Genomic DNA, 21319 nt, shown 5'->3' with positions numbered 1-21319 from the left:
TCATAGTCCGGGAGCCAAAGGCCAGAGTCTTGGTGAACCTGGTTTTGCAGTTAAAATTTTTTTTTTTTTTTGTTGTTTCTTGTTGCCTAGGGGTTACTCCATAAGAATAGGGTGGTTGCCCGATGATATCCCTTGGGCAATTCCCTATATTCAGCTCTAAAGTTGACCTAAGTGGTGTCCATAATTTGTCCATACAAATACTAATTTCATTACCCTTTTGGAAGGACAGCATAAAATGTAAACCCATTTTTCCTTTTTCTTGCAGTAGTAAACCACATTGTGACCAACTTAAGTGTTAGATCCAACTTTTCTCTTTTACAATCCCCTCTGGACATGTCTAAAGTTGGAAAAAATGTTTGTGCCACCAATTTTATGTCACCCTGTTTCATCATCCCCTTAGAACATTAAAAGTTGAAAACAAAATAAAAAATAACTAACTTCAGGAGCTTGAATTTGTACGATGTGTCCAGTGCAACAAGACTAAGGGCCCTATCATGACAGTCTAAAACGCATGGTCACTGGCGAATAGTTTCGGGGTTTGTCCAGTCCATATTGGGTGTGGTTTAGTTATGAAATGCTATGAAACGTACGGCGCATGGCGCAAGAAGGTGGGCCTTATGCTTCTTAATCAGTAATGGGTGTGTTTTGGGCATGAAATCATTTAAACCAATGAGAATGACATCTGTAATTCCCTTTAACAGTGTGCAGCGCAACTTCAAACAGCGCAGCGCGGTATTTTGATAGTCAGCAGCGCAGTTGAAGGAATCTGCTTGCACGCAAGACCGTATGGAACAGGTATTCCACTTAACCATGCTTTACTAAAACCTAGCAGAGTATGGCGTACATGCATTTGCACTCGTCTATTATTTGAACTCATTGGGAAAGTGAAACTAACTTCACCATGGTCTCATAGTACCTAATAGCTGATGTTCATTCTCACTACAGGACAGTTAATAAAACCACTTAATGGATTTGACGTGAGGATGTATGCCAGGGATAACATCCTCTGAGCTATGCAGAAATAATGGAGGAGACGGACGCAAAGACCTCCCCGATGCAGAAAGAGTTTTCTCCACCAAGTTAATTAATTCTGTATATCGGGACACCTTACAGGATGTTATTCTGTTTGTCCCCCTTGTTGCCAGTTATGTATCTAGCCATTTATAGCACAAAAAGGGAAATGCGGTTCAGTTTAAAAAGAGGGCGACCTGTTAAATTTGTCGTACTACATTCATTGGTTACGGAAATGATGGTGGGTTTGCTGTGTTACAGTTGATTCCACTATTGTGAAGTCTGCTTCTTGTCAGTTTAATCATCGTTTACATTGATATGGGATGCAGATAACCATTTACCAGATATACTTCATATATATACTTTGTATTTACCAGATATACTTCATAGGAGCCCCAATGTACAGAATTAATAGCCCACTGCCAGCCAATCAGAAAATAGTATTTCTTGTCTCTTGGGGATACGTTTTCAACATGCCTTGTAGTTTCTTTTAAAAGTAGGTATACCATGATTATTGTGTGGGTATTTTTGTATTTTCAAATGACTAATTACTTGTATTTTAATTAAATACATTTTTCATTTTGTATTTTTGTTACATTTTATGAGCCAGTATTTGTAGTTTGTAACAAAATAATTTTTGATGTATTTGTGCCCACCTCTGTATACAGTAAGGGGCTCAGGACACATCTCTGGGGGGCGCCGGGGAGGAGGATATGGTGGAAAGCATCTTGGATCCTGAAAGATTGGCGTCTGTTTGTTAGAAAGTCTAAGATCCAATTGCAGAGTGTTGTGGTTGGTCCAAGTACTGACAGTTTGTTCACCAGCGTTTGGGGGATGGAAGTATTAAACGCAGAGCTGCAGTCCAGAGAGAGTAGTCTGACATAAGAGTCCTTCTTCAACAGGTGAGTGAGTGCTAGATGGATCATCGAAGAGATGACGTCGACAGTTGAGTGATTCTTCCTGTATGCATACTGATGGGGGTCCACAGTTACATTGATCATCCTCTTTACCTCCATTACCAGCCTCTCAAAGCCTTTTGTGATTATGGGCATCAGAGCTACGTCGTAGTTGTTAAGGCATGACACCTCTGTGCTCTTAGGGGGATGATAGTAAAGGTCTTAAGGCATGTTGGTACAGCTTCCTGGAAGAGTGAGGTGTTAAAGATGTCGGTCAGCACCTCAGTTAGCTTGTCTCTGACTTGTGGGACATGTAAATGACACACACACACACACACACATGCAGGCACGCACACACACACACACACACACCCACACACACACACACATGCAGGCACGCACACACACACACACACACACACACGCACACGCACACGCACACGCACACAAATACACATTTTTAAGGCATCATCAACTAAGCAAGTGCTAAACAGAAACCTGGACCTGGTAGCTTAGAGCCTGCATTGATGAGCTGCCTAAAAGGGCCTATTGTGGACATTAAGGGGGCAGCCGTGGCCTACTGGTTAGTGCTTCCGACTTGTAACCGGAGGGTTGCCAGTTTGAACCCCGACCAGTAGGCACGGCTGAAGTGCCCTTGAGCAAGGCACCTAACCCCTCACTGCTCCCCGAGCGCCGCTGTTGTTGCAGGCAGCTCACTGCGCCGGGATTAGTGTGTGCTTCACCTCACTGTGTGTTCACTGTGAGCTGAATGTGTTTCACTAATTCACAGACTGGGATAAATGCAGAGACCAAATTTCCCTCACGGGATCAAAAGAGTATATATACTTATACTTATACTTAGAGGGGTACTACTGTCGAGACTCTCTGTGGTCTGCTGGGCCTAATTCAGTTGGCACTGCCAAAGGAGGATGCCCACTTGACCACCCCTTGAAGAGCTCACATGTGTATGATATACTTGCATGGGACACTGAGGGGCACAGACCTGTGCAGAGAGGAAATCCCAACCCCACCCACTTTTGATGCTCGCACACATGTCTGAGGGAAATGGGAAACAAACAAAAAAAAAACTAAAGGGAAAAAAAGAAAGAAAAAATCCATCTGCCAACACATCCATTTGAGAAAAAAAGATTTACTGGGTGGTAGGTTCCAGACAGTACTTTTAGCCTTACTAAATTTTAAATTCATGCATGCATGCATGAAAAAGACATGCATGAGTTAACTGGCTAATCTGTGTATACATATTCATGTAGGCCTAATATCTTCAGTTCCTGTTTCTTCGACTCCCTGTGCGGCGTTGTGGTTCCTCATCAGGTGTGTCCATGTGAACATTTTTGCCTTTCCCTTTTGCCTATTAGACACAAGTGAATAATCAGGTCTCATCCACACTTCTAAACGTCATTTTCATATTCATATTCAACCTATTCTTGTTACTGAAACATATTATTAGTTGTGTTCTGTGAATCGCTATCGGTTCCACAAAAGGTTGCTGATATTTGAGTGCAATAGCCAAACAAACACCCTTCCCTTCTCTGCTCCTCAAACTCCGTGTTGATTGGCTGGGATTGTTTACGCCTTGGTCCCTGGCAGCTACAGTGTTTTGATTCCCATTTACAGTGAGTAGTGATCCGGGGAGTAGACTCACTTGTGGAGTGGGCTGAACCTGGGTGGGCGTTTCCCCCGGAGACCGCTTGTCCTCTAGGGTCCGAAGCTGCTTTAAACGGGCCTTCTCCAAACTCTCAGTCTGTGTCTGCAAGGCCTCTGCCGTACATACAACACACAGAAGCACACAATTAAACTTGACATGGAAACTATTCTGGATCACGGGCCTCAGCCTTTTTGTTAGGAATATGCATTATGTGACACTAGCCACTCCAAAAATCACTTAGTTGAAGCCAATCCTCATGTGTAGATTGTGAGTATGTATGTAGGGAAAACATTAAAACACACTGTTACCTAGTAGAGCGGGATCAGGGTTGACCAATTGTGGTGTGATAGAGGCATAAGACCCATCGGACTGTCCTGTGAAAAGACACAATATGTAGGCCTAAAAATATGAGTATGGTGACATAAGAGTGGTGGGGAGAGGGGCTGAGTGGATGTGGGCTCAGGCGTACGGTTAATGGAACAGACGGTGAAGGTACATCGGGAAGGCAGCAGACGACCGGCGCTCTCCTGTGGCTGGGTTAAAAAGAGGAGCTTCAGGACACCCCGCTCATCACAGAGATCCACCAAGTCTGAAATAGAAACACACACACACACACACACATACTCATGACAAACCCACACTGGAAACAAGGAGAAATATTTTTCTTTCATGCAAACACTAGGTGATTTAACCATATGGAGTGGTGTGGATGGCATTACGGATTGCATGTCAAAGTACAGTATACAGGGGGAGGACAATTAGACGGGTTGCACAGCATATCCAAGATGGCATCAATGAGCCTTAGCATACTTAAGTAAACTCCCACTGTCATTAGGTAGGGTATCAATCAGACACAGTTAAACAACACTAGTAATGGAGGACTCATTAGGGCATGGAGGGGATGGATGCCAGTGCCGTAAGCAGACACCAGCCGTGGAGCGGAGAGCGGGTGAAATATTTAGCACTGGGGCCTCTGCACAACCCCCCTTCCCAAATCCCTCAAACCCTGCTGGACTGCTCCATTACTGTTCCATCATGTCACGCTCTCCAAACACATGCTTTGATCTATAGGTCATTTCCACTTTATAAAACAAGGGTCATCACAGGTACCTTCGACAGATGACATTTAGCCTTGTGTATTTCACCCACAATTAGCATTTTTTTTTTATTTTTTATTCTGGACAACAAATGTAGTGATACCATATTGGGTAATATTCTAAATCCGTTTCATAATCATGCTGTGACCATAATGTTAGAAGAAGGTAGGCTTGTGGATTAAATGCTTTGCTTTGCCCCTGAACAAAATATTCTGAGCTGATTCATTGTGTTTCATCACTTTACCTGATTCTAGCAGTCCAAGCTTGGCTCGTATAAACTGGAGCAGAAGCAGGGTGGGGCAGTTGGTGTTGGTGAGGAACTGCTCACCATCTGTGATCATAAAAGCACAACGAGGGGGAATCACATGGGGTATGCAGAATTACAGAATAACAGAACTACATCTGAAAAAACCAAGTCATGAATATGGGGTCTGCTCCAAACAGTAGGTATCATGGGGGAAAAAAGAAATTGAAAAGACATAATATTTGATTTCTTTGGAATTGTCTATTCCATCCTCCATATTCCCCAAAACCATGGAATGAACACTTTATATGGTTATTACACAATTTATCCAGCAATATCTCTAGACTATAGCATTAGAAAGGCTACAATACACACAAACTCTGTTCTTACCTCCATGTTTTATGTACACGAACATCAAGTCAAGCAGCAGAGCCTGTGGAACTCGAGTCCTTAGTGAAAGAAGATCAGTTTGGATTAACTCTTGACTAGAGAACGCCAGGTTGTCAGGTATGGTATGATGTCATAATGCTGAAACAAAGAGCCTAGAATGTACTCAAGTTCATGATAGGAGTGACTGGGACTGTGGTGGAACAACATTGTCAACATAATTTCTTTACATTGTTGCAAGCTTATGTTAAGGCATTTAGCAAGTAGGCAACTTGAAAATCAGACTAGGCAGGTCAATCCACCACACTGAGGTGTCATGAACAAAAACATTCTAATCTAGCTGCAGAGATAAGGCATGATTGAAGGAGTAATTTAGTTGATAATAAATAGACATTTTAACTAAAATGGAATGTGATTAACTAGCAATGACAGTTGTTGATGACTCTGGCATCACAAAGTACCGGTATATGAGAATGTGCTATGAATTGTGCACGTAATGACAACTCTAAAATCACATTTAATTAGGAAGTAGAATGGATCAAGCTCTATTCTCTGGAAATATCAAAATGTTGGCTTTATTAAACCGTTTATTTACAGTCTATTTACAAATTACAAACACAAATGGAATGATAAGGCATGGCATCACATATTTATAAAAATGACTGAGACATCTAACATCCCAATACAATAAATAACTCTGAAATCATCATCAACCATTATTTATTCAGTGGAAATTGACTGAGCATTAGAGCTTCAGAGTGTTACCTTTCATTTGAGACCAAGATTATGCTTCTACACAGAGTATGTCAGTATGAGCCTTTTATTGTCAGTATGCATTTTGGGTATAACCAAAGGTCATATTTGGGGTCAGTCTCCATAGGGCATTTTGCAAAACGCATGGGCATACCTCACCAAATATTCTATATAACTCTGTGTTAGTACTTCACACAGTAATTCTGAGGGTCTCAGCTTTTCAGAGTTCAATCATTTCCTTATAGGCCAAACTAGATGGGAATAATGGCCTCTGAAGTAGGCGCTGTGCAATTTCAGGCAAAACCTTGTAATTGGCCCAGGTATTATGTGGTTAAGCAACATGGTGTTCTTGAACAGTCCATCACAAATTTCAGACACATTTTGAGTCAGCTGTTGCTCTCTGGTCAGATTAGCATTTCGGCGAACCTTCAAAAGCGGCGGATCCTCCATTGCTAATGTGAAATACATTTAGAAATGTAGAAAGTTTTGTGCAAAATGTGTTTTTAGCTAAACAGAGATGTGATTAAAATGTTTGGTGATATTAATGAAATGACTGAACCAGAGGGATGCAAATAAAAAAAATCAGCAAATAGTAATATTCAATACCAAAAAGGATGGATGGATGCGATTTTAAAATGATAATTAACAGTAATACACACAAAGCACATTGGATAATGTAGTCTTCAGTAACAAACTCTCTCTGGCTCAGTGTAGTATATTTTCAGCTCTGAGTAAACCTTGCTTGATGAAACCAATGCACACATATGAATAAATGTTTACACATTACATAGAATGGAAACAAACTCATTGCAGCATTATACAGGCTGGTTTTTCAACGAGTTGCGGTCTCCCTCACAACACAAGCCGTCTCATTGAAGTCCGATTTAAAGGCATCCCTCAGTTCTGGAGATATTTGTACCCATCCCTGAGAACACAGAGAAAAGCACATCCTGAGTCAGTCCACGGTCTGATGTTTATCATCCATTGTTGCAGTTTCTTTCCTATTAACCTGAACCCAAATGATACAGATCTATTGCTTCCCCCATTCAGAAAGTCTAAAAAGAAACCTTGCCTCAACATTGCCACCATAATCATAGAAGAGATCGTTGAGATTTTTGGTTGCGTCAGGAACCACTGGAACAAAGATCACCCTGATCCTGTTAAACACAATAGTTACTTTAATAGTTACTTTAAAAAAGCCAAGGACATGTTGGGGTTTATATTCAAACAAACAGAATATGTAACTACCTATATAAATAACTAAATGTTACAAAGGAACTGAAGCCCATACTTGCTGGGCACCAAGGAAACGGACGTCTACAGGGACAATGACTTCTGCTTACCTCTCACATTCTAATAGCACGCGGACCATGATGATCAGGATGATGGCCAGGGCCACAACTCCAAATGCCACATATAGGCCCTTTTTGACTGAGATATCTGGGAGGGAAGTGTAAAACAACAAAATAGAAAATCAGCCACTTCTAAGTAATTCAACAAGGGAGTTGAAGGTGTTATATAGCCATGTATGTGTGCATGAGGTTGTGTTGTTCCACCTGCTGAATTGCTGGGCTCCACAGGTCCCCACTGAACAGCTGCAGTCCAGTCACTCCAATATTTGAACTGTTTACAATGACTGGCATATCGACTTCTGACTCGAAACATGTATGATTTTGTCCGAGAGACTTTGGCAAAAGTGTAGGAAGTGCTTGCAGGCAAAAGCTCTTTTAAGTCCTGTGAATTAAAAAGAGTGTACAGATATGAAAGCTGAAAGCAAACCTGCTGGGACTTTTCACTCATTTCTGTTTCAATATCTTCACAGCCACCACATTCTAACCTGCCATGTCCCTGAGTCCATCCGGTAGGAAATCATACTCTCAACACAAGTGTCTTTGACAGGTCCACTGATATTCCACCATAGAGACACATCTCCAGTAGTGTTATTCCACAACACGGTTAGGTTCTGAGGTGGGTGAAGTTTCACTTTGAGAAAATAAGAATGAAAATGAGTCAACACTTTAACACAAAGAGACACTACAAAAGGAGTGTAGCAATGTAGGAACACAGAAGCTGAATTAAGTGCTGTATTTTTTTACATTCCTCAACATGAAACACACTAAATAGTCCATGCATATGATGATGATGAAAGATGTGATTCAGAAAGCCAAAACAACATTTGCCTTTATTATCATTATTCTTAATCTTTAATAATATTGCATATTAGATAACTAAAGTTGTCTTACCATCAATGCGCATATCATGTGTCTGATTTTTCTGTGTGGCCCCATGAAACAGTGAGGTGTGCAGGTGCTTGAATCTATTTCCTTGATGAAAAGGAAAGATGCAGCCGACACTACAGCCATCCTTAACTTGGTAAGTTGGGCACTCAGTATATTTTCTGGATGATGGGACACCCTCTGGAGTCCTGTGACACACAAGACATAATGGCAAAAATTTTTTTGCAGGTAACCAATGTCTTACACCAATTATTGGAATCTCAAATATTGGACTGATAAACCTTCTATATACTCACCAGTAACTGAAAGAGAAGCTTACATCACTATCGCAATTCCAGGTGCAGTTTACATTTTCCAAATTAACAATATAACAATCTACACCTGCAAAAGATGAATAAGAGTATATGGCGTTTTCTTTCTACCAAAAAGTGATTGTAGCATTTGTATAAAAACATGGTTTTGTAAAACATCTTAATTCAATGCTGAATCAATAAAATATATTTCACAGCTGTCAAGTAGATAAAACTGGTTCAGTATGAGTTAGAATGCTAAAACAGTCAACCTCAAAAAGGCTATACAATGGAGGTGTACAGGGGATTTGGAGATGTGAAAGTAAACCACTTGTTTTCACCTTGCCAAGGCACAAAATGTTACTAAACATTTTTAAATATAGGGCCCAGGTTGAAAAATACAGGAATTTTCATTTAACTGATCTAAGGTAGCACTAGCGTGGAGTGGAAATTGAATAAGATTTCAGTTCTAAAAATCCCACATCATATGGAGGCGGGGAAATTCCTTTACACCACTTTGACCTTTCTGAGTGCACGTTAAACTGTCAGTTGAACCATTACGACCAGAAAGATTAAAATACTGAAATAACTAATAACAAAATACAAGTGGAAAACAATGGAAATGAGAAATACGAAATACATCTTTCACTGTTGTAATTTCCTATTTTATTTGAAGAATGTGATAACATTACATCAAGTGAAGGTCTACATTATATAACCATATACTACCATATATGATGAAACTTAGAGCACTTACTTGGTATAGAGGTTAAACACCTTCCGATAACACAACAGACAATAAGGCCCCCAAAGAGAACCAAGAATGATTTGCTGGGGATCATTTTGAAGACTTTTTAAAACAACCATCCATACTGTGTGAAACGAACGCGTCTCCTGAACCTCTCGAAACTCTTGACGACTTCCTCTAAACGCAACTTTTGTCAACTTCCTCTTAACGCTTGCTGACTGTGCAGTTCACCTTCCATGACATCGAACAAATACGTAGACATGTTCACAAACAAATACACAAGCTATATGCCGAGTGAACATTTATGGCTGTTAGGTGTGCTTTACCTTAAATACTGCTGTTAAAAACATTCCTGCACAATCTCTTTTTTCAGCATGTCTGTTTATTTCAGTAAGACTACTGGAGGACAAGAAGTGACACAATGGAGGACTAAAGAAATTACAGGAAAAAGCATTTTCTCGTCACTGCCTTACAAGGGTTGTTGTCTGTTTGGAAACGTGAACATATACACCATTGATCTTAAGAAGTTTCAAAAGCTATTTAAATAAGCATTTAGGAAGATCTAAATTATTTAATTAGTGTATGACATTCTTGTTTTTGCTACAGGTTTTTGCTACAAAGGATGAAACTTTTGGTTGAGCTTCTTTTATGCCTAAGTGTGTACACAATTATTTTAAATATATTTTGTCCTACAGGTATGATCAATAAGTGTACAGGAATGAGATGGACACATGTAATCTGCTGCCCAGGAAATGGAAAGCTTGAAGCTTTACATGGACTCCCAGTGGTCAGTTTGTGCACAGGCCAAAAAGTATGCAGAGTAAAACATAATTATAAATGGCCCTTTGTACTTTAGACTTAAGAGAGTGTCTAACAGGTCAAGGTATGTGTGTGTATGCGTCTTTGATGTATGCCTGCAGTTCTCAATCATGAGTAGCCTATTAAGATGTGGTGGGGGGGTTTTCTGGTCAGTATGTTTATGGCTTCACGGTCCTCATGCCTCATTCCTCCAGCTCATTCAGTGGAGGTTGGCCAAAGGCAGACATCGTTAAGGATGTCTCATTTCTTCAGAGGCACTCAGAGGAGACCGTAGCAGACAGACAGGATGGTTGACCCATGAGCAAGGCAACAGAAAAGCATCCCATGGAAATTATCTGATGTATGCGTTACTATATAAAATCCTCTCATTTTCCCTCTCCCAATCTAACATGTATCAAAACCTCTAATATACTGAATCCTAATAATATGTCACAGTGGAGAAAAGAAAAAAAAAAAGTTGTTTTTACACAGACTGCCGTAAGTTCCTTGTGCTATTGGTCCTCACTGTGCGATTGGTCCTGACTGTGACATGTAAGAACACATACCCATGAGCGTCAGTTTGTTTTGAAATGTACAAGAGACAGAGTCTTTACATCATACCCGTTACTATAGTTATGCATGTCTGCTTCTGCTATTTTGATGAGTGTAGCCCAAATCCAAATGTACCGAAATTCAAAACCCATTGTGAGTCTGTACATAAACACCAACGTTTTTCTTGTAAGCACTGAGGATTGACAAATGTACTTTATGTGGGTAGACAGATGAATCATCAGTACCCAAAAAAACAATCAACAGAAAATACCTTTCAACAGCCTTCAAGCTGAACCTGCCATAGTCTGCCGCCATTCTTAGCCAAATATCTCCATCCATGTTTTGCCCACCCTGTTTTAACCAGACATTTCTCCTCAGTAGTCTGTTCCAAGCAGAGTAATCCCTCCTAACACTTTTGAATGATTCCTTTCAGAATTCACTTGAAAATTATTCAGTTTGCTGGTTAAGGTCTGTGTCTCCATCAGGCAAATCCAAGTGCTTTGTCCAGGAATTTTGCAAAGTTTTGTGGCTGACCAGGTAAAAAAGGTGTCAGTGTGGAGAAATCCATGGTCTTCAATGTTTCAGTCAAAGTCCTAAGAGAATAAACAAAGGACTAGTCAGAAAAGTGATGTATGCTAAGTAAAAACGAATCAAGTGCTCTGGGGAACAGAATTTCTCACTCTATCTACATTTATCATCGCTTTATATTAGGTGGCAAGAGCTAATAATTAAACAAGGTCTAGCCTACTGCTACTTTAGCCATGTAAGACAGCCACTGACCTGCAGGTGCAGTACAGAAGGTGTGAATCGCAATGCAACTGCTTGGCAAGCTCGAGCTGGTGATTGTCCATCAGCTTGTCGTTGATCACGACAAGGAGTGCTTTCTGTGCCCCGAGAGCTTCAAGACAACTTCCAGCCCCTTGAAAACAAAAAACAAGTTATAACATAGCCTATTAAAAATCGTGGGTAACACTTCTGTTCACCATTACCTGCGTGACTGATGACGAGGTCAGCTCTTTTCATATCGTCCGATATAGAATCTTTAAAACGGAAAGCATCCAACTTCAGTCCTGAACAGCTTTCAGGGCCAGGGAGGTGCGAACCATAACCAACCTGAAGGACTAATTCTGTGTAACCACGATCAATTAAAGCCTTAAAGAAAGCAAAAAATAAATGTTACATTTCAGGTGGGCGAATGATATATGACACTGACTTGACTAGCATGAACTCTTCAGAGAAACGTACATGGACCCAGACTTAATGCATTACCTTAACTGTATCCTCAGAAATCATAGTTTCGATCAGTTCATCAAATCTTGTCGTTCCGACTGTTACAAACACGCATTTCATGGCAACAGTTAAATAACACAGGTACTAATGACTTAAATTACAATCACCAGCAGGATCGGCAGGATCACACTACACGTTGTTTGCGGAAATCTCTCGACAGCTGTCTGCTTCTTCGTTTTCTCCGGAGTCAGTAGAGCAGGGACTTGCTGAATTATCGCCACCAACTGGGCTGGAGGCTAGGTTTCAAAGTTGGATGAGGGAAACCTGAAATATTATCAAAGGCCTACTTAAAACGAAAGAAATAACTCATTTACAACCACTCAACGACCATGTCATATTGTGAGAGCTAACTCCTCATTCCAGACATCAACTGCCAGATCAGTTTCTTACTTTACCCTTAATTTACCCATTTCATTTCCAAGATCTGCTATATCATTTCATTGTCAAATTGCAATAGCAAGGCTGCATTAGGATTTATACACTGCAAAATTATCGTTTGGTGTGTAGGTATGTGTTTGAGTATTTTTTATTCTATCACCTACTTACAACATTTTCCCCAAATTCCAAATAAAAAATATTGTCATTTTGAGTAGGCTATTTATTTGCAGAAAATGACAAATGGTCAAAATAACATAAACAAATAGGCCTAGTATTTTCAGACATCAAATAATGCAAGTTCATAAACAACACAATACTAGGCCTAACGTTTTAACTTAGGAAGAGTTCAGAAATCAATATTTGCTGGAATAACCATGATTGTGAATTAGATGATTAGATTAGATTCAACTTTATTGTGCAGAGTAGGCCTACAAGTACAAAGCCAACAAAATGCAGTTTGCGTCTAACCAGATGTGCAAAAAAGCAGAAAAGTGCAATGTGATATACAGAGTATAGACAAGTGATGCATAGGCAGGACAAGAGATATAGTGCAGTGTAGACAGTATTATGCAATTACTGCTTTGTGGTTTGGCATGCTCTCCACCAGTCTTTCACATGCTGTTACTTTATGCCACTCCTGGTACAAAAACTCAAGCAGCTTTGATTGATGGCTTGTGACCATCCATCTTCCTATTGATCACATTCCTGAGGTTTTCAATGGGGGTCAGGTCTGGAGATTGGGCTGGCCATGACAGGGTCTTGATCTGGTGGTCCTTCATCCACACCTTGATTGACTTCGCTGTGTAGCATGGAGCATTGTCCTGCTGGAAAAAACAATTATCAGAGTTGGGGAACATCGTCAGAGCAGAAGGAAGCAAGTTTTCTTCCAGGATAACCTTGTACGTGGCTTGATTCATGTGTCCTTTTTAAAGATACATCTGCCCGTGTCCGATTTCAGCGTTGCTGAAGCACTCCCAGATCATCACCGATCCTCCACCAAATTTCACAGTGGGTGCAAGACACTGTGGCTTGTAGGCCTAGGTCTCCATCTGACCATTAGACGACCAGGTGTTTAATAAAGCTGAAAATTGGACTCATCAGAGAAGATGACCTTACTCCAGTCGTCTATGGTGTAATCCTTATGGTCTAATAAACCTCTGGCTCTTCTTTGCTTCTCATTGATGAAGGTTTTTTTTTCTAGCTTTAGATAGATAGATAGATAGATAGATAGATACTTTATTGATCCCCAAGGAGAAATTCAAGGTCTCAGTAGCATACAGACATCACACACAACATGCACTTACAGCAGAAAAGTAAAGTCTAGAGAATAAATATGGACATATAAGAGAATAATGTAGACAAAGTAATATAAAAACTATATCTATATTTACACGACTTGAGCCCTGCCCCTAGGAGCCCGTTTTGAACCGTTCTCACTGTGCACTTCACCCCAGCTGCCATTCTTTTTCTAGGTCACTTGATGTCATCCTACGGTTGCGGAGTGACATTCGAATGAGTTGACGGTCATCCCGGTCAGTGGAGAGCTGATTGACGGTCCTGGTCAGTGGAGAGCTGTGTTCGCATTCTGCCGATCTGTAGCTTTGTTGTCCCTAATGTCTGCTGCTCGACCTTGTTCTTAAAAACCGCCTTCTTAGAAATATTCAGGATGGAAGCAACCTGACGCTCACTGTATCACTATTCCAGTAAAGCCAGAATTGCCCCTTCTTTTCCTCACTCAAATGTTCTTTTCAACTCCTCCTAGTACTGTAAAGATTTGGTTCAAGTTATCACCTAATCAGTAGGCTACCTTATTAACTCATTGAATGCCAAGCTGTTTTCGGGAGCTTTGTCCATTGATGATTTGTGTACAGCCACAGCCTGTGTTATAGGCCTAGCTATGAACACATGGCTCGTTTAAAAGGTGAGACTTTAAGCTCTCGGTGGGTGCAAACGGTGTATTTCTACACGCCTCTGTTCCTGAGAAATCCCAAGCTAAACAGTGGCTAGTTTTCATCAAAATCGCTGTTTTTTTTTCTAGAAATGGAGATATAACGTCTTTCATGAAATATGAAGTGTTGCCTGTTACTTACTTGTGTAAACTTTCCGGGAAGTGATTAGCGAGACTGCCACCTAGTGATAGACCCACGAAAATGGCCTGGTTTTGACCTGATGTGCATGCGTCACTGATTCTAGAACTAGAACTAGAGAACGAGAACTAGAAAATGTAATTCCAGGAAATTACGAGTGCATGAAAATGCAAAAATGGCTGCTGAATGAAATATTGTTGAATATTGTCTAAAATATAATCTAAGTAAAAAGATGGAGGTCAGATAGAGAAAAAAGCTGGCGGGGAGCCATAATTGATGACAGCTTACAGTTGGAATGGCCGAACAGTTAAATAGTTTAAATAGTTAAATTATTTTATAGCAAATTATTGTATTGAGGACTTATTTTGAAGTTGAAGTTGTGGGCAGAGGAAACAGTTGGCGGGAGTTATAGTTGATGACAACTGACAGTTTGAAAGGCTGAACAGTTAAATAGTTGGATAGTTAAAATGGTTAAATTATTTAAAATGGAATTATTGTAGTGAGGAGTTTTACTTTGAAACAGTTGTGGGGAGAGGAAACAGTTGACGGGAGTCAAAGTTGATGACAACTGACTGTTGCTAGAGTAGTTATGGTGGTTGCTATGCTGGTTGCTAAGTTAATGTTGGTTGCTAGGTTTTAACTGTGAATGTGGTTGCTAGGCTGTTGCTAGGGTACTTGAAGTCGTTTCTAGGTTGTTGCTAGGGTGTCCATGGTAGCTACTAAGAGAAATAAAGGAGTTACTACAGTGGTTTGCTAGTATAATCATGTTGGTTGCTATGGAAACTGACATAGATGCTTAATTTCAATGGTTGCTAAATTGGTTGCTAGGTAGGTGGTGGTTTAATATAGTAGGCTAGAGGCATAGTTGATGATAACTGACAGTTGGAATAGTTCAAAAGTTAAATAGTTAGATAGTTTAAATGGTCAAATTATTTAATAGGGAATTATTGTAGTGGAGACTTTTATTTTGAAACAGTTGTGGGCAGAGGAAGCAGTTAAACAGGATCTGTAGTCTTAATAGAGCCAGATTGTATGCTTAAAGCCTGATACAGACAGTTTCTGGAGGTGGCCGGAACACTTGGCATAGGATTCTAAGTGCCCTACTGTGATGTCATAATCGCCAATGTTAAGTCTATGGGGAATTTTTTAGTAGTTTTTAATTAATAGTTCAAAAAGTATAAATGTTACAAAGTTGAAAAATACATAGCTGAAGTCACCTAAGTAAGACCTACGCAACACAGTTTGAACGAAGTTTCTACGTCAAACGGTTGAAGCTGAATTAAACGCACAAATATGTAGAAGACAAAATAAGAAATCGGATAACAGTAGAGTGCATTTTCATGCCCTCTAATGATAAAATAATGATGAGGATAAAAAGCTGTTTTCGGGAGCTTTGGATGAGGATAAAATGTCCAGATTGTGCGTTTTCATGAGTTTTCGATCATCATATATTTCATTTCCATTAATCACAGAGTTCCCAAAATCACACATAAGGTGTGTTAAGTGTCTAGTTTCATAATTTAAAAAACAAAAGCTAAAAACGTAATATTACGTTTTGGCACTCAATGAGTTAAGTAGAATGAGGTGTGCTTGTTGGAATTGTGTTGTGTTGGAAACGTTGGAATGGAATGGCTGTTACAGTATATGTAGAGATGCTGATTTCAGATAAAATTGCAGTGGTCTTATTTTTTTCCAGAGCTGTATGTATAAACCAACACAAATCTCTCTCTCTCTCACACACACACAAAAAGGTTATTCACATTGCACAATCTACGTGGGAAAGACCTAGCTTGGCATTCATAAAACACCCTTTTTCCAGTTCTTTTTTTATGATAAAGGCGTGTTCGTGGAAGAAATAAAGGGACACTGACAACATATTGAAGACTGAAATCATTTAAGGCGTCGTTAATGCTCCACTTCAGAAACAAAGCATACTGCGGTCACATAAGCAAAACAACCACCAATACAAAATAAAAGGCAATAAGTAGCTACCACAATAATTAAAGATTTTAATAAATAGATTAATAAGGAAGAAGAGGGAGAAAAAGCATACATTGTAAAAAAATACAGATAGCACAGGTCTCAAACCTGCGGACTGTTGTCACTTAAAATTATATACCAAATTTAAAATATTTAAACACAGGGTATATATTTATATATGGCTGAGCACCTACAGGGTGCTTTAGCCATGAGCACAAACAGCTCATTAGCCCAACGCCCTTTGAAAAATACTAAAAATCAATAGCCCTGTCATGTCACCTATCCACTATAGTCTGTCTTTGCTATGTGTTATATTATGTCTTTCCTATATCACCCAAAAGGCCAGTGCATTTGTAGGTGAGTGTGCTCGACAGTCAGGCTATCAAGGGGTTGGAGAAGTTCAAGCCCCCTTTATTGCCTTCAGTGGGGCAAAACTGGCCTCAGCAGCCAACCAGCATCAGAAGTGTGCAGGTGTGGTGTCGCTGGTGTGACTGACGGGGTCTGACGTCATTGAAGCAGACTGGTTCAAAGGGCATCCTGCCAGGTAATGTGTCTGAAACAAGAGGAAAGACATTTTTCTTATTAGCTTCCAATTCTACAGACTACACAAACAAATTTCACTTTATAAACAATGTCTACTTGACCAGCTGATGATAAAGTAACTCAATAGCATTGGCCATAAATAGCTCAATACATGTAGAACTCCAATTACAGTAAAGTGGTGTTGCTTACACCATTGGTACTTCTATATGAATTACAATGAGCATAAGCATCCTCCAGCTTTCCAAAAGGCAATGATGGCAGTTGCGATTAGGATTAACATTAGGCGGGTTAATGCAATTACGTCTCATGGAGTAATAACTTCCTTATTTAACTTTTCAAAAAATTAAAAAGACTATCCTAATCCAGCAAGTATAAAAGCACAGTGTAAAAATAACTTCGAAGCCACAAATGATCTCTTATGCATACGAGGGGGGTGACTGGATGTGCAAGACTCCTACACTAGCCAGCTTTTGGACAACTGTCACCATTAAGAGCACCAAGAGTAACATACTTGCCGTTCCCAATAGCTACTCATTATGGACTTTTTGTGCTTTAGATCACTTAAGTCCATAATACTATGGTGTTGAAATCGCAACTCCTACACTCTTGCAAATATATTTACAAATTGAGAAAGGCAGAAGCTTTACACAAGTGCCTCTCCTAATTGCTTTTAGATCTGGAGGAATTTACATTGTCTAGGACATACAAACAGCTCAACAAACCTATTCATGAAATTACATTGTGTAAAAATCAGTGGCTGAGTGTTCAAGACACAAGGTGACCCATAACTACACAAGGTGACCCATAACTACACAAGGCATTACAGACAACATATCTCCAGCTGTTTATCTCCAGTTGCTGTATTCAAACATGCATTTGAGAGGAGTACAGATGCGAGCGGAAAAAAAAAAAAAAAAAAAAAAAAAACAAACATCTTTACATGACACACTCAGTTGAATATCTGCACAGAATTCCTGTGAGTGTGTCTGAAGAGCCTTTCAAACAGGGTAGATATCTACTTCCTGTTTTGGAACATCAATTTTCATTCAGGATGTAACATTTTCCTTTTTCTTCCCTGGGAATCTCCCAGCTCCACCACCCACAGCCCTCATCCCCGAGACCCCCGCCCACCTCACTTCTCTGGCCTAGGGCTCAGGCCGCTATATTATTCACGCCACATTCTTTCTGTGATCTAATGATAACAAACTCAACAGACTCACAAACCAAGCCTCTTTTCTCTCCTCACAATTTTCAGCCAACACCACTACCCTCTTCTCGCTCAGGCTAAACTCTCTAAAAGTACAACATACAGTTTTGATGACAATATAAAAAACTATGGTCAACACCAGTAGGTTATTTTTGTGATTGGGTTTTGGGTAGGTTCCAGAGGTTTTGTCACTTCTTTGCTAGAAAGAGGCCCATGTAGCCCATCCTAACTCAAGTGAACATGGAGTTTGTATGTCTTTACCTGGGGTGAAGGGGGTAGTATGGTTGTAGAGAACAGTGTCTTCACTGCACCACACAAGCTGTGCAACACTGCTCCTGTTTCTCTGGCAGTGTGGCGTAGTTCATTTGCCTCACAATTTCCGCAAACAGCTCATCCACCATGGTCTTGCTCTTGGCTGATGTCTCAATGAAGGGGCAGCCCCACTCCTGAGCCAGGGCACGGCCATCAGAGCCCGCCACCTCTCGCTCCGACTCCAGATCCACTTTATTGCCCACAAGGATGAGCGGGACTTTTTCAAAGCGCTTCACCCTCACAATCTGATCCCTCATGGGTCTGATGTCCTGGGGGGGCAAAGGTCAAAATCATGTACAGAAGAAGGGCACTAAGTTGATGGATTGAGAAGTAGTAGGTAGTGACAGAATGTCCATGTGAAACATCAAATAAAACAAAACTAGTGAAACTTAAGTCATGAAAGGACATGTTGAAAACACCTTGAAGCATTTATCAATTAGATGGTGAAGAGTACAATCATTACATCGTTAGAACTGCTGGAAGTATTACCTGAAATGACTGTTGGTTGACCAAACTGTAAACTAGGATGAAGCCCTGGCCGTTTTTTATATACAGGTCTCTCATCGATGCGAACTGCTCGGTTCCTGCTGTGTCCAGAATCTCCAACACTGACGGGGACGAATCCACTTCAATCTCTTTCCGATAGAAATCCTCTATAGTCGGGTCATATTTCTCAATGAATGTGCCGGTGACAAACTGGACGGTAAGCGCGGACTTACCGACGCCACCACTGCCCAGCACAACCACTTTGTACTCCTTCATTGGGGTGTAGCTATGTGCCTGACCCAACCTAATAGGTGTTTGTTCACAAGCTACATAAATCAAACGGCTAACGTTAACCTTACACTATACAAATCCCAACACGGGCTGTAGCTGTGTGGACAGCAGTCGCAAAAGCAAGTATACCACCGAGATTTTTCAAAAAGTTGAACATAAGACAAAAATCTTTGCAACGTGCCTTCGAAAAACTGAGCAACGCCCGCGTTCTACTAGCTATTTGCCTTAGATAGCTAGCTAGCAAGTAAAACTGAAGCCGCTACGCCCATCCATACTCTCTCTAACGAACCTTGTTTGTTAGCTAGCAAGCTAGGTATGGTTAGCTGGCTACCTTTACACAAACTCCAAACGTATACTTTGAGATCATCAAGCCCCAAAATAAGGACAGATCCAAAACTTGGAAAATATTGTTATAAGTTAAAGTTCATCTTGACAGCTAAATTCGGGGCCATGAGATCACAACCCATTCCATTCCGTTTCCATTTTGGTTGCATTAAATCTGGATAAAGCTAGGAGTTACCGTTAGCTCCCAAAACAACATTAGCTAGCTTGTAAGCCAACTAGCCAGCTATTCCACCTAAGCTATCCGAGTAATATTAGCAACTTCAAAATGACTGTCACCAGTACATTGAAGAATGCTCGGCGTTTCACCTGTCTCCAAGCGTACTGTCTTAAACCACCGTTTTAATCGAACGGAATTAAATTTCAGTCCAATATAATGCAAGCAACACGTTGCTTCAAACGAAAATGACACCTCTACTCCGCCGGCCTTGCATCGAACCGGCCTCTCCCTGTCTCGTCTCTCAGAACACCGCTGATCAGAGTCGTAATCTGCCCGTACACATTCCTTGAGCACTATTCCTGGAGCTACAGGACGCAAATCCCATTGTAGGTTCAAGACTCCTCAACAACTGCTGGCGCTAAATATGCAGAGATTTCGCTGCATTTGGGCCCATCATAAGCAGAACGGGCCAATGCAGACTTTCAAGTTTAGTTGCAGGCCCATAAATCAAGGTGGGTACCGCCTGATGATCTGTATGTTAATTGGTCATTCCAAAACATATGTCCATTCTCATTGGCCTACTTTGCGACTGGGAGGGCCTTCGGAAAATGAGGTCGTACAGTTCATGAAGATGTGATGTTTGTAAACTAGTGGGTATAATGTTTCAGATTTAACTAATGATTGTAACAGTTTTGTGTTCAATGAAAACATTCTCATCATGCATCTACATAGGCCTATAGTGTGATGAATAATTAAATCCCCAAATTCAGAGTTTTAGTGCAATGTCTATGAAATCTAGTTGGTTAGTCAATAGTCGATATTTTGTAGGCTAGATATCAAATATCTATGTGAAGCCCTGTTTAACTATATTCAATCAATATGATGGCCTAACTCTGAAAGTGTAGCCTAATTATGTCTAATTGATTGAAACATGTTTGAGTCAGGAATTAACTTTGTATATTTGTTTTAAGACAAAATAAAAGATACCATTTTAAATATTTTCAGTAGTTCATTACTCTTACATTAATTGGAATTTGTGGGCCAGTGTCAGTGATACCTATAGGCAGCATTAAAAAGTGGTAGTTGCACTTGCAGTTGGTAGTTGCAATAATGTAAATTGCAATTTTTTGTGTGGCCAGACATAAAACTCCATATTTATAATTGAAAAAACACTGCCAGCCTGTCATGATTCTGATCCAACAACACAACGTTGACAAAAACTCATGCCTTGCTTGCTCAGTGTTAAGGAGGTTAAAGCTAATTAAATGCATTTTGACAAAAGATCTCCTGAGCATAAACTTATGACCACCTTAAATACTTGAGCTCTCTATTGTGTCTTTAAGGCATGGGAAATAAGAATGTGTGAAGATAAATCCTGAATTAAACATTGTATGAGGTCCTTAGTCTGGAATGCTTTTCGTTTATAAAGAAAATAGACCTTACTAACATGGTATAGGTTTTAGTGTCAAGAGTGCAGACGCTTTGGCTGAGTTGCTGTAGACATTTGGAAACAAATAAGACCAAAGTGACGCATACAGGACGGGCCAAGACAAGTCACATTCAC

General features: G+C 40.3%; 3 protein-coding genes across 5 annotated transcripts; all 3 read right to left on the bottom strand.

The window, feature by feature from the left end:
* Positions 1–3041: 3041 nt before the first annotated feature.
* LOC125286720 (uncharacterized protein CXorf65 homolog) lies at positions 3042–11036 on the bottom strand. 3 transcript variants are annotated; one of them, XM_048231955.1, is made up of 8 exons: positions 10951–11036; positions 8588–8672; positions 8298–8479; positions 7892–8037; positions 7611–7788; positions 7398–7494; positions 7127–7211; positions 5861–6979 (listed from the first exon to the last, which is right to left on the bottom strand). In XM_048231955.1, exons 3-8 carry the CDS (start codon positions 8308–8310, stop codon positions 6887–6889), a joined length of 612 nt encoding a protein of 203 aa, XP_048087912.1. In that variant the 5' UTR covers positions 8311–8479; positions 8588–8672; positions 10951–11036; the 3' UTR covers positions 5861–6886. The 3 variants fall into 3 exon arrangements, with proteins under 3 accessions (XP_048087913.1, XP_048087912.1, XP_048087911.1); XM_048231954.1 differs by lacking the exon at positions 10951–11036 and adding an exon at positions 9339–9423; XM_048231956.1 differs by lacking the exons at positions 5861–6979; positions 7127–7211; positions 7398–7494; ... (2 more) ...; positions 8298–8479; positions 8588–8672 and adding exons at positions 3042–3276; positions 3571–3686; positions 3882–3947; ... (1 more) ...; positions 4915–5001; positions 5305–5363 and having other exon boundaries at positions 10951–11018.
* On the bottom strand, positions 9225–12161 carry zgc:92907 (uncharacterized protein LOC436733 homolog). Its single transcript, XM_048231957.1, has 4 exons — positions 11949–12161; positions 11669–11831; positions 11460–11598; positions 9225–11272 (listed from the first exon to the last, which is right to left on the bottom strand). Exons 1-4 carry the CDS (start codon positions 12027–12029, stop codon positions 11161–11163), a joined length of 495 nt encoding a protein of 164 aa, XP_048087914.1. The 5' UTR covers positions 12030–12161; the 3' UTR covers positions 9225–11160.
* Positions 12162–16311: 4150 nt separating this feature from the next.
* rap2c (RAP2C, member of RAS oncogene family) lies at positions 16312–20275 on the bottom strand. Its single transcript, XM_048232029.1, has 3 exons — positions 18966–20275; positions 18426–18745; positions 16312–16967 (listed from the first exon to the last, which is right to left on the bottom strand). The coding sequence occupies exons 1-2, from the start codon at positions 19236–19238 to the stop codon at positions 18467–18469; spliced, it is 552 nt and encodes a 183-aa protein (XP_048087986.1). The 5' UTR covers positions 19239–20275; the 3' UTR covers positions 16312–16967; positions 18426–18466.
* Between the last annotated feature and the right edge of the window lie 1044 nt (positions 20276–21319).

This window comes from Alosa alosa, chromosome 21 (genome assembly GCF_017589495.1).
Source record: "Alosa alosa isolate M-15738 ecotype Scorff River chromosome 21, AALO_Geno_1.1, whole genome shotgun sequence".
Lineage (NCBI taxonomy): Eukaryota > Metazoa > Chordata > Actinopteri > Clupeiformes > Clupeidae > Alosa > Alosa alosa.
This window is presented reverse-complemented; position numbering and strand designations above follow the sequence as displayed.

Bases quoted from the DNA above. Each gene is read 5' to 3' on its own strand.
- LOC125286720 (XM_048231954.1), bottom strand. From the start codon at position 9,423: ATGATCCCCAGCAAATCATTCTTGGTTCTCTTTGGGGGCCTTATTGTC. The intron at 8,480-8,587 runs GTGAGTATATAG...TGTGTGTCACAG, and splicing joins AGCTTCTCTTTCAGTTACTG to GACTCCAGAGGGTGTCCCAT. The intron at 8,038-8,297 runs GTAAGACAACTT...ATTTTCTCAAAG, and splicing joins ACATGATATGCGCATTGATG to TGAAACTTCACCCACCTCAG.
- zgc:92907 (XM_048231957.1), bottom strand. From the start codon at position 12,029: ATGAAATGCGTGTTTGTAACAGTCGGAACGACAAGATTTGATGAACTG. The intron at 11,599-11,668 runs GTAATGGTGAAC...TTTGTTTTCAAG, and splicing joins CCTCGTCATCAGTCACGCAG to GGGCTGGAAGTTGTCTTGAA. The intron at 11,273-11,459 runs GTCAGTGGCTGT...TTATTCTCTTAG, and splicing joins CTTCTGTACTGCACCTGCAG to GACTTTGACTGAAACATTGA.
- rap2c (XM_048232029.1), bottom strand. From the start codon at position 19,238: ATGAAGGAGTACAAAGTGGTTGTGCTGGGCAGTGGTGGCGTCGGTAAG. The intron at 18,746-18,965 runs GTAATACTTCCA...TTGCCCCCCCAG, and splicing joins TCAACCAACAGTCATTTCAG to GACATCAGACCCATGAGGGA.